The sequence below is a fragment of the Callorhinus ursinus genome, unplaced genomic scaffold (genome assembly GCF_003265705.2).
Source record: "Callorhinus ursinus isolate GAN/ISIS: 27379988/994484 unplaced genomic scaffold, GSC_fseal_2.0 scaffold18, whole genome shotgun sequence".
Classification (NCBI taxonomy): domain Eukaryota; kingdom Metazoa; phylum Chordata; class Mammalia; order Carnivora; family Otariidae; genus Callorhinus; species Callorhinus ursinus.
In genome coordinates this window covers 2999787-3012912 of record NW_027397080.1, presented here as the reverse complement: position 1 = coordinate 3012912, position 13126 = coordinate 2999787, and the positions used below count along the sequence as shown (strand labels likewise).

The following is a 13126-nucleotide window of genomic DNA, read 5'->3' as shown; positions in this document are numbered from 1 at the left end:
CAACTGGGCTGTTTCACCGCCTAGATGTCACCTATATTTTATTCCTTCCATGTCCTTTGCTTTCCTAGACTCAAACCCTTCAGGTGGGAGTTCTTCCATCTAACCAGCTCCTTGGCCTCTAATTATCCTTCTCTAAAGCCTTGTTCTCCTTCCCTCCAGTGTAAGAGGAAGTGATCTTTCTTCCCTAGACTGGGAAGCTCCCTGTGTTTTCTATCCCATTTCTTCCTGGGTAAGGTAATCCAAGCACCTTGTTCTATCAGCTGGCCTTTTCCCGGCTTCTTTCATTTCCCTTGGCTCTTTTGCCTTCACCTTCAGACATGCATCAGCCCTTGGTATTGGTTCCCTCAAATTCCCGTGCACTGCCCTTTTCTCAATCCCAGATTTCTCACACAAGTATCCCATGCTTGCTGCCTCTACACTCTTCCCATCCCCAGCCTTCTTTTCTACAGTCCCTTCCCCAAGCACGCACTCTTCTGATCCAGCTCTCTCCATGGTCACTGATGATTTATTTGTCAGTGGCCAAATCTGACCTTTTCTGTCATCACTCTTCTTGACCATTTTGCATATCTTAGAATTCCTCCCTCTTCAAGGTCCATGTCAGGATAATCTCCGCTGGCTTCTTTCCTTTCTTTATTTTAAAATCTATGAATTCCCTGAGGTTGTCCCCATATTTATATTCTATCCCTCTTTTCCTCTAGAGTTACTCCAGAAGCTTACTGGCCACGTCCTGTGTTCAGACATGTTTTACTTGGTTCCTCTCTACACAGAAACTCACTGATTCCACAATGCCTAGCTGATAAAGTCCCAACTCCTTAGCTTAACATTTAAGGCCTTGACCCGCGTGACTCTAAAAAACCTCTTCTATGTTCTCTGAGGTTCAGGGTCCCCCTGTTGCTAACTCCAGGTCATCCAGGTAATTGGAAATTAAAAAAAAAAAAACCATGAATACTTCAAAATCAAAAATAGTAACAACATTAAGTTTGGGCTAAGAGCCCTAGATTTTTCTCTGTCATCATCAGAGTTGATCTAAGGTCATGATTGAAAACATGATTTTTCCATCCTCTCTCTGGGATAGTATAGCATATGGTTAGGCATGCAGGTGTAAGCCAGATAGTTTGGCTCCGCTATTTATTTTTGGCTGTATGCCTTCAGGCATGTTTCTAACCTTTTTCTGACCCAGTTTCTTTTTCTATAAAAAGGGAATGGAGTATCTGCCTTATGGGATTAAGGATTAAAGTCAATAATGTATGTAAACCATTTAAACACAGTAGTTAGTAGATGGCCAATAAATGGTACCCATTATTATCTTTATTATTGCTGCTTCACCTCTAAGCATATTCACACAATTCATTCAAGTCCTTATTAGAGCACTGGATTGAATGGGAGTCAGACCTGGCTTCCCACCAACTGTGTGGTGTCTGGCAAATCCCTTCCCTGGGCCTTGGCTTTTTCATCTGTAAAATATGGGTACGTTGCCAGGATGGGGAGGATGCACCACACACAGATTAGACTAGTGGATCTACAAAATTCCTGACACCTCTAAAGCCCCATGGAGATAAGTCACAATGTCTCTCCAAAGGGAGTCCAATCTTATCTCCAGACAGGCAGGTCTGAGTCCTGATCTTTTTTCTTGATCTTCAGGAATTCATCCCTTTTCCAGCCTCATTTTCCCTGTTTGTAAAACAACAACAAAACAATTTTTAAAAACAAACACACGTGGGGCGCTTGGGTGGCTCAGACGGTTAAATGTCTGCCTTCGGCTCAGGTCATAATCCCAGGGTCCTGGGATGGAGCCCCACCTCAGGATCCGAGCAGGGATCCTGCTTCTCCCTTGCCTGCTCTGCCTGCCGCTCCCCCTGCTTGTGCTCTTGCTCTCTCTCTGTCAAATAAATAAAATCTTCAAAACAAAACAAAACCAAAAACCACACGCGCTACTTCCTTCCTCACAGCATTCCTATAGGCACCAAGCTAACTAGCTCTGGCCTTCTTTCTGTGCCTAAGCTTCTCGACTCCTTCCCCACCCCTGCCCACCTGCCGCCTTTCCCTTTTCTGAATGGCTCAAGTGCTTTAGGTTACTCCATCGAGATCTGCACTTCTATATCATCAATACAATCCACGTGCAGTTTTTTTAAATTTTTTTAAATATGTATTTTTGAAGTATAGTGTTATTTTACTTTCAGGTATACAACATAGTGATTCAACAATCCTACGTATTACTCAATGTTCACCATGATAAGTGTAGTCACCATCTGTCACCATACATTATTACAATATTATTGACTATATTCCCTATGGTGTGCTTTTCATCTGTGACTATTTTATTTTTATTTTTATTTTTTTAAAAAGATTTTATTTATTTACTTAGAGAGCACACGCGCACGTGCGAGCACGAGTGGGGAGGAGGGGCAGAGACAGAGGGAGAGGGAGAAGCAGACTCCCCGCTGAGCAGGGAGGGAGCCCGACGCAGGGCTCAATCCCAGGACCCTGAGATGACACTTAACCAACTGAGCCACCCAGGCGCCTTCTGTGACTATCTTATAACTAGAAGTTTGTACTTCTTAATCCCCTTCAGCCATCTTACCCATCATCCCACCCACCTCGTCTCTGGCAACCATCAGTTTGTTCTCTGTATTTGTTTTTTCTGGGTTTTTTTTCACTTGTTTTCTTTATTTTGTTTTTTTGGATTCCACTATAAGTGAAATTACATAGTATTTGTCTTTCTTTGACTAGTTTCACTTAGCATAATACCTTGTAGGTCCATCCATGTTGTTGCAAATGCAAAGATCTCATTCTTTTTTATGAGTAATATTCCGCTGTATGTGTGTTTATATGTATTTTTTTTAAGTTTTTATTTTAATTCCAGTTAGTGAACATACAATATTATATTGGTTTCAGGTGTACAAAAAAATGATTCAACAATTCCACACATCACAACAAATGCAGTCCTGGCGCACATCACATGCAGTTTTAAGCGTAAAGGGCGGATGAGGGGAAGCTGAGGAATGAATGGAAGCGGCTCCGGAATGCGGCGGCAGCGCAGGCCCCGCCCCCAGGCGCGCCCCGCCCCGTCCCGCCCCTCTCGCTTTCAGACACCCGTTCTCTGGGGACCGGCCTTCCCTCTCTCACTCTTCAAATCACGCTCCATGGCGGGATTCTCGAGAGATCTGTGACTTGCACCGGAAGACCCGCCTCCTGTGCCGCAAAAGGCCAATGGGCGAAGGCGACGGTTACGACAGTTGGGTTTTGAAGGAGCCAATGCGAACTCGGAGCGGAGAGTTTAAGAAGCGTAGGTAGGCAGTGCTGAAGTCGGTCTGGGATTGGAACCTGCTCGGGCCTGAAGGTGAGAGGCGGTCGGGGGTCCTGGGTCGGGCGGGGCTGCGGACAGGAGGGCCCTGAGTGAGTGGCTGGCCGTCCCAGATCGAGCACGGTCGCCTTTTCCTCCAGGACTCGGCGGGCACCCACCCCAAGGACCCCTCCCTCTGCAGACGCTGCCATGGCGCAGTTCGTGTTCGAGAGTGACCTGCACTCGCTGCTGCAGCTGGACGCCCCTATCCCCAATGCACCTCCCGCGCGCTGGCAGCGCAAAGCTAAGGAAGCCGCGGGGCCGGCTCCCTCACCCATGCGGGCAGCCAACCGATCCCACAGCGCCGGCAGGACCCCGGGCCGAACTCCCGGTCAGTGGGGTGCGGCGGGACATCGGGGAGGGAGAGAGGACAGCTGAGAGCGGCCTTCATGCCTCTTCCCTCAGGAGCTTGGTCAGACTCTCTGGCTTCCCTCTCCCTGCCCCAGGCAAATCCAGCTCCAAGGCTCAGACCACTCCCAGCAAACCTGGCGGTGACCGCTATATCCCCCATCGCAGTGCTTCCCAGATGGAAGTGGCCAGTTTCCTCCTGAGCAAGGAAAACCAGCCTGAAGATAGCCAGACGCCCACCAAGAAGGTATGTGTCCCAGAGGGGCCTAAGGCGCAAGACCCGCCTGTGTAATCTGGATCATGCCGTCCTGCCTCACCCTCTCGCCCTTTGTGCCAGGAACATCAGAAAGCCTGGGCTTTGAACCTGAACGGTTTTGATGTGGAGGAAGCCAAGATCCTTCGGCTCAGTGGAAAACCACAAAATGCCCCAGAGGGTAAGACCCAAAGTTCTTGGATCTTGGAGGGAGGTGTCAGCCCATCCCTACAGTTGAGAGGAGATGCCTGTCTGCTCTTCCCACCTAAGAGAGGGGAGGAGAGGTGTTTATCTGACCTTTAGGCTAGGGGCACGGGGAAGAGTCAGTTGTCCCAGTGTGTGGACCCACTCCGTTGCCACAGGTTACCAGAACAGACTGAAAGTGCTTTACAGCCAGAAGGCCACGCCTGGCTCCAGCCGGAAGACCTGCCGTTACATTCCTTCCCTGCCAGACCGAATCCTGGACGCCCCTGAAATCCGGAATGACTACTGTAAGTGCAGCCTTCTCTTTGCCCATTGGATGGAGGAAGAGGGCCTGGGGACCAGGCGAACAAGCTCATGCTCTTCCCTCTCCCTGCTCTGGCAGACCTGAACCTTGTGGACTGGAGCTCTGGGAATGTACTGGCTGTGGCGTTGGACAACAGCGTGTACTTGTGGAGTGCTAGCTCTGGGGACATCTTGCAGCTGCTGCAAATGGAGCAGCCTGGGGACTATATATCCTCTGTGGCCTGGATCAAAGAGGGCAACTACCTGGCTGTGGGCACCAGCAGTGCGGAGGTGCAGGTGAGACTTGTCCCCGTGCTTCAGTTCTGTGGCGCCCAGACCCAGGGGGCTTGTCGGGCGGGAGGGTGTTCGTGGCAAGTCAGGTCTGATCCTAGCGGCCTTCTCTCTCTAGCTGTGGGATGTGCAGCAGCAGAAGCGGCTTCGAAACATGACCAGTCATTCTGCCCGTGTGAGCTCCCTGTGTTGGAATAGCTATATCGTGTCCAGGTTTGTGGTTTTAGCTAGTCTGTTGCAAAATCAGTCTGTGTTTTTGGCCACCTGTCCCCAGAGGTACGCCTCTGAACTGAAGCAACTCCGTGCTGCTGGCCGTGTTTGGTGGCACTGCCACTGAACCTCATTCCCTTCCCTCCTGCAGTGGCTCCCGTTCTGGCCACATCCACCACCATGACGTTCGGGTGGCAGAACACCATGTGGCCACACTGAGCGGCCACAGCCAGGAGGTGTGTGGGCTGCGCTGGGCCCCAGATGGACGACATTTGGCCAGCGGTGGCAACGATAACTTGGTCAATGTGTGGCCTAGTGCTCCTGGAGAGGGTGGCTGGGTTCCCCTGCAGACATTCACCCAGCATCAAGGGGCTGTCAAGGTGAGAGTGGGGCTGGGTTGGGGCCTCTGCAGACCCTCACCCAGAACCTGGGGACTGTTAAGGGGAGACGGGATGGTAGGATTGGATGGGACGGGATTACCCTGTGACCCCTGTAGCTCCTTGTCTAGCTCTAGTACCTGCTGACCCCAACTTTATCCTACCTAGGCTGTAGCTTGGTGTCCCTGGCAGTCCAATGTCCTGGCAACCGGAGGGGGCACCAGCGACCGACACATTCGAATCTGGAATGTCTGCTCTGGGGCCTGTCTGAGTGCTGTGGATGCTCAATCCCAGGTAGTCTTTTACCTGTTCCAGCCTCTCCCTCCCAGAAGTATTCTTAACTCTGTATAGTCTTCCTTGGGCAACTGTCCCCTCCAGTGGCTTCACCAACTCCCTGCCCTGATGATTTCCAAAATTCTAACTCAGCTCTCATTCAAGCGGTCCAGACCATACTAATGTTTGTGGCTCGACTCCAACCTCATGCCCTATAGGCGGCAACACCCTAATATGTCCTAAATTACATTTGCCTTCTTGTCTCCCTGAAATGTGTTCCTTCTCCTCTTACATTGTTTGAGAGGGATAGAACTTTATTCAGAAATCTGCCAGACTTCCTAGAATCTTTCATCCTCCTCAGCTAGTCCCCAAAACACATCATTTTTACCTCAGTATCATTCACATGTGTCCCCTCCCCTTACAGCCACTCTGCTCAGTGGAGGCCCATTGCACTGGTCGCTCAGCATTCTTATCTCCTCCAGTCTGGCCTCTGCACTGGATCTGGGTTGTCTGTTACTGTCCTAAAACCCTGCAGTAGCTCCCTAGCACCTACAGCACTTAATCCACATTGGGTAGAATGACATTTGAGGCCCTTGCTGTGGGGTCTCCCTGCACCTACTCCAGCTTTCTCTCCTTCCACCCTCATCTCCCCCATGCAGTCTTCATTCCATTCTAAACTTGGGCTCTGGAGCCAGAGTTCAAATTCTGGCTTTGCCACCTATTAAATTTGCATGTCATCTTAGGCAACTTGCTGAAATTCCTTCTGCTTGATTCCTTATCTGTTAAAATGGATAATAATTCTCTCAAAAAGCTTTTATAAGAACTGTGATGATTCAAGTCTGAGTCTGGCACCTGGCAGGGTGCCTAACACTCAAATGGACTTAGTTCTCATTTGAGTAGTGTTGGCTCTATGTTGTGCCCACATCCCAACCCCTCTCCACAGGTGTGCTCCATCCTCTGGTCTCCCCACTACAAGGAGCTCATCTCAGGCCATGGCTTTGCCCAGAACCAGTTGGTTATTTGGAAGTACCCAACCATGGCCAAGGTGGCTGAGCTTAAAGGTAGGTACTTACCAGGTATTTACCCCAAAGATAGAGATGTAGTGATCCAAAGGGGCACCTGCACCCCAATGTTTATAGCAGCAATGTCCACAATAGCCAACCTATGGAAAGAGCCCAGATGTCCATCGACAGATGAATGGATAAAGATGTGGTATATATATATATATATATATATGTATGTATATGTACACACAATGGAATACTATGCACCCATCAAAAAAAAAATGAAACCTTGCCATTTGCAATGACATGGATGGAACTAGAGGGTATTATGCTAAGTGAAATAAGTCAATCAGAGAAAGATAATTATATGATCTCACTCATGTGGAATTTAAGAAACAAAACAGGGTCATAGGGGAAGAGAGGAGAAAATAAAACAAGATGAAACCAGAGAGGGAGACAAACCATAAGAGACTCTTAATCACAGGAAACAAACTGAGGGTTGCTGAAGGGGAGGGAGGTGGGGGGATGGGGTAACTGGGTGATGAGCATTAAGGAGGGCACATGATGTAATGAGCACTGGATGTTATATGCCACTGATGAATCACTAAACTCTACCTCTGAAACTGGAAAAAAAGAGGAAAACCCATGAGGGGAACAGGTTTGAAATGAATGGAGATGAGTTTCCTTTTGAACATGTTAAGTTTGAACTGCCTCTGAGATACTAAGTTGGGATGTCAGTCAAGCAGTTTTAGATAAGACTGATGAGCCACTGACCTCCACCTCTGAAACTAATAATAGACTATATGTTAATTAATTGAATTTATATTTAAAAAATGGTTCAACATTTTAAAAAAAGGTAGGTGCTAAGTGATCAAAGCCAGACACAAAAGGAAAGCCACATACTGTATATGACTGTTTACATGAAGTGTCCAAAAGAGGAAAATGCAAAGAAATAAAATAGATTGATGGTTGCTAGGGGCAGGGGGGAGAAGGTGATGAGGAGACACTTTCTTTATGGAGCGATGAAACGTTCTGGAATTATTGTGATGGTTGCACAACTTTGTGAATATACTAAAAACCAATGAATTGTATATTTTAAAAGGATGAATTGTGTGTTTTAAAAGGATGAATTCTATTATCTCAGAAGTGTTATAAAAAACAAAAAAGGTAGGTGGCCCTCAATATTGGGAGGATGGAGGTGTGTCTGCATTCATATGTACTGCTCTCCCTCCTCATGCCTCAGGTCACACTGCCCGGGTCCTAAGTCTGACCATGAGCCCAGACGGGGCCACCGTGGCCTCAGCAGCAGCAGATGAGACCCTGCGGCTGTGGCGCTGCTTTGAGTTGGACCCTGCACGGCGGCGGGAGCGGGAGAAGGCCAGTGCAGCCAAGAGCAGCCTCATCCACCAAGGCATCCGTTAAGGACCAACTCATCACCTCAGTTGTTTTTGGTTTTTTTTATTTTTCTAATAAAGTCATGTCTCCCTCTCTTCTCCTTGCATGACCTCTGTCCCAGCAGCCTTACCAGAGGCTCCTCTCTACTGTCTTCAGAGAGCCAAAACCACCCCTCCTGTTTGCAGACAGGGCTAGCACTTCTTCCATTCACACATGTAACACACAGCCTTGGTGGTTTCCTCTGTCACTTTTAATGAAGACCTAAGTGAGTGAGCAGCCTCCACAGGCTGTATTCCCAGGCCCCCCACCCACCCTGACCTTTGGCCAAGAAGCTTCTGCTTCAGTGTGGGGTAGAGAAGGAGGGATCATAGGTCTGCAGTGACAAGATTATTGCTGACCTCTTCAGTGTGAGGAAAAAGGCCACAAGACCCTGGTAGGGGCCAGTCCTGAGTGCTCCTCTCCCAAGTTTAAGGCAGGGAGGGGGAAATAAGTGTCCAGCCCTTTCAGCCCCCAGCTCTGGAGTGGCAGAGGGCAATGAGGCCATGTCCTTGGAGCTGGCCGAGAGAAGTGGGTGAGGAACGGAAGCCGTGGTCCCTGTGTACCAGCTGTGGGGAGGGGAGGGCCGGTCCCCTGCTCAGTCCTGACCACTTAAACCCTGGTCACAGGTCACCGGTGTAGGTGGGGAGAAGTCAGATGCTGCCCAAGGCGCAGTCCTGAGGCACTTAGGTGGGCACCGAGCTAGGCCACGTTTCTCATTTGGCCTTGACTTTGGTGGTACCTGGAGCTCCATTTTGCTGAAGTACACGGGGCAGCCGCTTGCCTTTGGTGTAAGAGTGATACCAGAAATTGGAGAAAAGCATGAAGAAGATAGTGCCGTACATCCAGATGAGGTGGATGATGAGTGGATACTGGTAGTTACAGCTAGGCATGAAGTAGTACTGGGAGATGTGCAGTGAGACCAGGACGAACTGGATCTAGAATAGAAAAAGGCAAGGGTCAGAGGAAACAGAGGTGGTAGAGAAAGACCGAATGTTGAATGCGGAGGCACGGGGTCAAAGGTGACGCAGGTTGAATAAAGGTAGGATCCAGACCAGGAAGGAAGGTTGGGGGAATGGTTATGGGCCAGGCCCCTCACCAGCTGGATGGCTGTCATGTGCTTTTTCCACCACAGGTAGGGCTGAGCCACCGGGCCAAGGGCGGACAGCCCATAGTACAAGTACATGATGACATGCACAGAAGAGTTGATCATGGCGTGGAAAGAGCCCATTCCTCCTGTCAGGGGACAATGAACCAGGTCAGGAAGAGTCGAGCTGCTGGTTCTCAGTGCCTGCTCCTCTTCCCCCAGTGGCCTTCACCACTCACCCGGGGCAATTTTTATCCCCCACCACCAGCTCCAGGGAAGCACCGAGTGGTGGAAGACATGTAGGAAGGTCACCTGTCCATCTTTTTTCCGGAGAATGAAGATCACCTGAGAAGAGTGGGGGAAATGGGTTTCAGAGCCAGGGCCTCTCCTTTCTCCCCGCCAGGTCCTCAGAAATCTCCTACAACCACTCACCGTGTCCATCAGCTCAATGAACTTGGAGAAGAGGAAGAGCCAGGCCACTCGAACCATCTGCAAGAAGTCAGGCAGCCTTAGGACCCCCATGCTACTCCAAAAACTTCCCTGAACTGGTCCATAAGCCCAGGGCATAGCCAAACTGCTATCCCCAAGGTGCTTATAATCTAGCTGCACCCCTCCACCCCCACTTACCCTTAGTGCCTCCGGGCTGCTGGAATAGTCCACAGGATCGCAGCGCCAGGTGTAGGTACTCAACCAGCCAGACATCAAGAACTAGGAAGAAGTGTGGATTAGACCACCAGGGATCCACCCTGCCCAATCCCTCCTGCTATCTAGCTGAAGAAATGGATCTGAGCCTCTCTGGAAAGGAGATGCCATGCTCTGACCCCAAGGCCTGCCCCTTATCCTGCCAGCAGGATTTAAAACCTAGGTATCCCAGAGGCCCACCTCATAGACAATGTAGAGGGAGAGTGCCACCAGTGAGAAGTTGTAGACAATCATGAAGCCCCGGAGCTGGAAGGGCTTCCGATTGGCCATGATGCGAGGCCCAAGTGACAGAACGAAGTATATGTAGGTCAGGAGGATGGAGGTCATTAGCAGGGGGGACCCCATCAGAGGGTAGCCCTGGATCCGAGGATCTGTGGATAAGGGTCAAGGAGTCAGAAAGAGTCACAGGGTCCAAAGGGTCCCCACCATGTGTACAGGCATGCGGTCAGGTCACAGAGGGTCAAGGGGTTGGCAGGGACTCTCCAGTAGGAGACAGCCTTAGATCCAGGGATCCTGGGGCAGGAGGGAGGACAGCATCTTACCTGCATACTTCATCATCTCCTGGTACAAGTTCACAACTGCCTCCATCCTGGCTAAAGATTCTGGGGAGGGATGGGGGGGTGGGTGTCAGGGCCGGCTGTGCCCCCAGCCTACCCCTGACCCACAGACAGGACACAGACCAGATGAGACAACTCCCGACACCTCCTTGCAGAAAGGACAGAGGAGGGAGAGGAAGGAACTGCCGGGACCGGGGGTAGGAGGCACGGCTTCCCGCGCAGCCTGCCTGCCTGCTGGGAAGGGCTGTGCCGCCCGCCTCTCCACACCTCACTCGCCTCGCTCACTCCCTGCTCCGCCACCGAGATTCTTACCACCCGCTCTCACCTCCCCTCTTCCTCCACAGGGGTGCTCTCCATTTCCGGTCTCTCTCTGGAGAATCTTACCTCTCCTCTCCAGAATGACCGCCTCTCCCTTCCCCACCAGTCTCCCACCTCTCCAGCGGGAGATGGTCCTTTTTCTGCCCAGGGATCCTCCCCTTCAACCGCTCCAGTCCACCTTCGGGATGCTCGCCCCCACAACTCCCTCCACCCCTGCCCCTTTCTCCTCTCCTCTGCCCTCCCAGGCTCTCACCTCCAGCGACTCTCTCCGCTCCCCGCTCCCCTCCTCTCCGGCACTCCCCTCCTGCCCTTCCGCTCCCGAGCCTGGCTCTTGGAGACTCCTGCCCCGGCGGCTCCACCTGTCCGACTTGATCTGGAAGCGCCCCGCCCTCCACCCGCCCCCGCTGCACTGCGGCATGGGGTGGAGGGTGGGTCCAGGCCACAGGTCAGGGCCTGGAGGAGCAAGACCAAACCAGGATTGAGAAAGCCAAGAGTAAAGCATGGGACTCACCACCCACCCACCCTGGATAGCCAGATGAGCTAAGGCTCTAGCTTAGTTTTGAGCCAGAAACCTCGCAGGACTCCAGCCCAGGCCTAGCCTTGGCCCAAAAAGAATTGTTGAAAACCCACACCCAGCATCCTCTCCTAAACCAGCCATAAATTCTCAGTTTGTCCTGCTTCAGAATGGGTACAATCACCCTTCTCTCCCTGGGAGGGGCAGCGAGGCCAGTGGCATGTGAGGAGGTGGGTGAGTGGGGGAGGTCTCGGGAATCTTCCCCTCCCTTAGGGAGGGTCCCAATGAGCCAGGCCCTCCCTCTCCCCCTCAGAACCTGAAGGAATGTCGGGGGAGGGCGCACTGGGACACAAAAGCCTCGGCCCAGACCCAGGAGAGCCTGGGATGCCAAGGCTGTCCCAGAGGGGCAAGGCATTCCCCAACCGGCCAGGGTAGCAGATGCTCTGCGAGCTGCCTGCATTCTAGTCTGCCAGGTCCCCTCTGTCCAGGGAACAAGGCGTGCAGGCACTAAGTGAAGAATATCCACCTTCTGACATCTCCACGAGGCCTTCCGCGTGCCCCTCACACACTCTGCTAGGCACACATCCCACAGATGCTCTCACAGCCTCCATGGGGATCCCCAACTGCCCCCACCACGGTCAGGCCCCAAGTCCTCCCTCTCGCACAGCTCCCCCCAGCACCAATGACAGGCCAACCCAGGGCTGGCACACCTATGTACACGCAGGGCCCACACACCTCCTGCTGGCATTCACCACCCCCCTGTGACACACCACCCAAACAGCCTCCATGGGCTTTGACATGCAGAGTTTCTGATACTCAGACCCACTCCTAACTCCATTCACACTGGCAACACACCCAAAACACTCACACGGCCGCCTTCCCTGGTCCTGCACTACCACGTTCAAATGCTCATGCTCACACCCCCAGGCCCACACGCAGCTTTACTCACACGTATGTGAGTCACAGATAAATGTGGTCACAGACATAAACTCAGACACCCCACTTAGAGATGCATGAACATAAAGTAACCCTTACCACATTCAGACACACCTGCCTTCGGGTCTTGCACACAGATCTCTTTCCTGGACGACAATCACCATTCATTCATTCACAATCAGATCTCGTTGGCTGCCTCTTCTGTGGCGGGGCCTACCTGGCAGAGGCCTGTGCTCACACACGGTTCCTCCCTGACCCATGTGAGCCTGCCAGCTGGTTATCTCTCCCGCTCTCGCAACCACCACCTCAAGTTCACCCCCCCCACAAACACTCAAGCCCCCTGGAGGTCAGGAGTGGCTCGAAGCTCTGGAAAGGACCTCTCCCCCTGCTTGAGGAGCACTGGGTGTGTCCCTGGTAGGGGAACTCAGGCGGGTGCTTCCTTCCTTTAAGATGGATGGAAGGGAAAAGGAGACAGGCAAAGGAGGGGGGAGGGGAAGGGAAAAGAGAAGAACTGGGAGCAAAGGAGAGGGAGGAGAAGAGCCTAGAGGGACAAGACCGGGAGCTGGTGGAAGAAAGCCTAGGTTTAAGCAAATAGGGGCCGGGATCCGAGGGAGGCTGCCGGCCAGGCCCGGCCCCAGAGAGCTGGGACCTCCCACCCACGGTCCCGGGAAGAGCCTCGCCCACAGGCTGGGCAGGGCAGGGCAGGGCAGGGCCAAGCGGGCAGGGTGCCCGGGCACGTGGACAGCCCGCCCGTGGAAGGTCCAGACTCACCAGTGGGGGGCCAGGCGGGCAGCAGTGAAGGGCTCAGAGTGAGCAGGGCCAGAGAGAAGTCGCCAGGGCCAGCTTGCCTGCCACTTCCTCATCTGCTGGGCCGACTTTCTGTCACCAGAGGGGGACGGGGCGGGCCGGGCGGGGGGCGCCTGCTGATTGGCCCCGACTCGGCTCGGCCCGAGGGGCGGGCGCAGGGGCGGGCCGCCAGATTCCGGGGCAGGAAGC

The 13126-nt window shown here is 52.4% G+C and overlaps 2 protein-coding genes across 5 annotated transcripts; one reads left to right on the top strand and one right to left on the bottom strand.

The window, feature by feature from the left end:
* Positions 1 to 3222: 3222 nt before the first annotated feature.
* On the top strand, positions 3223 to 8075 carry CDC20 (cell division cycle 20). Of its 3 annotated transcripts, none has more exons than XM_025856044.2 (11): positions 3223 to 3340; positions 3445 to 3674; positions 3790 to 3938; positions 4029 to 4125; positions 4307 to 4435; positions 4531 to 4727; positions 4840 to 4934; positions 5083 to 5311; positions 5477 to 5602; positions 6525 to 6642; positions 7829 to 8075. In XM_025856044.2, exons 2-11 carry the CDS (start codon positions 3494 to 3496, stop codon positions 8005 to 8007), a joined length of 1500 nt encoding a protein of 499 aa, XP_025711829.1. In that variant the 5' UTR covers positions 3223 to 3340; positions 3445 to 3493; the 3' UTR covers positions 8008 to 8075. The 3 variants fall into 3 exon arrangements, with proteins under 3 accessions (XP_025711829.1, XP_025711830.1, XP_025711831.1); XM_025856045.2 differs by having other exon boundaries at positions 3236 to 3340; positions 3418 to 3674; XM_025856046.2 differs by having other exon boundaries at positions 3250 to 3340; positions 3486 to 3674.
* Positions 8076 to 8159: 84 nt separating this feature from the next.
* ELOVL1 (ELOVL fatty acid elongase 1) lies at positions 8160 to 13035 on the bottom strand. Of its 2 annotated transcripts, none has more exons than XM_025856058.2 (8): positions 12902 to 13035; positions 10348 to 10407; positions 9986 to 10176; positions 9731 to 9811; positions 9536 to 9592; positions 9343 to 9448; positions 9116 to 9252; positions 8160 to 8954 (listed from the first exon to the last, which is right to left on the bottom strand). In XM_025856058.2, the coding sequence occupies exons 2-8, from the start codon at positions 10391 to 10393 to the stop codon at positions 8733 to 8735; spliced, it is 840 nt and encodes a 279-aa protein (XP_025711843.1). In that variant the 5' UTR covers positions 10394 to 10407; positions 12902 to 13035; the 3' UTR covers positions 8160 to 8732. The 2 variants fall into 2 exon arrangements, with proteins under 2 accessions (XP_025711843.1, XP_073758870.1); XM_073902769.1 differs by lacking the exon at positions 12902 to 13035 and adding an exon at positions 10934 to 11133.
* Between the last annotated feature and the right edge of the window lie 91 nt (positions 13036 to 13126).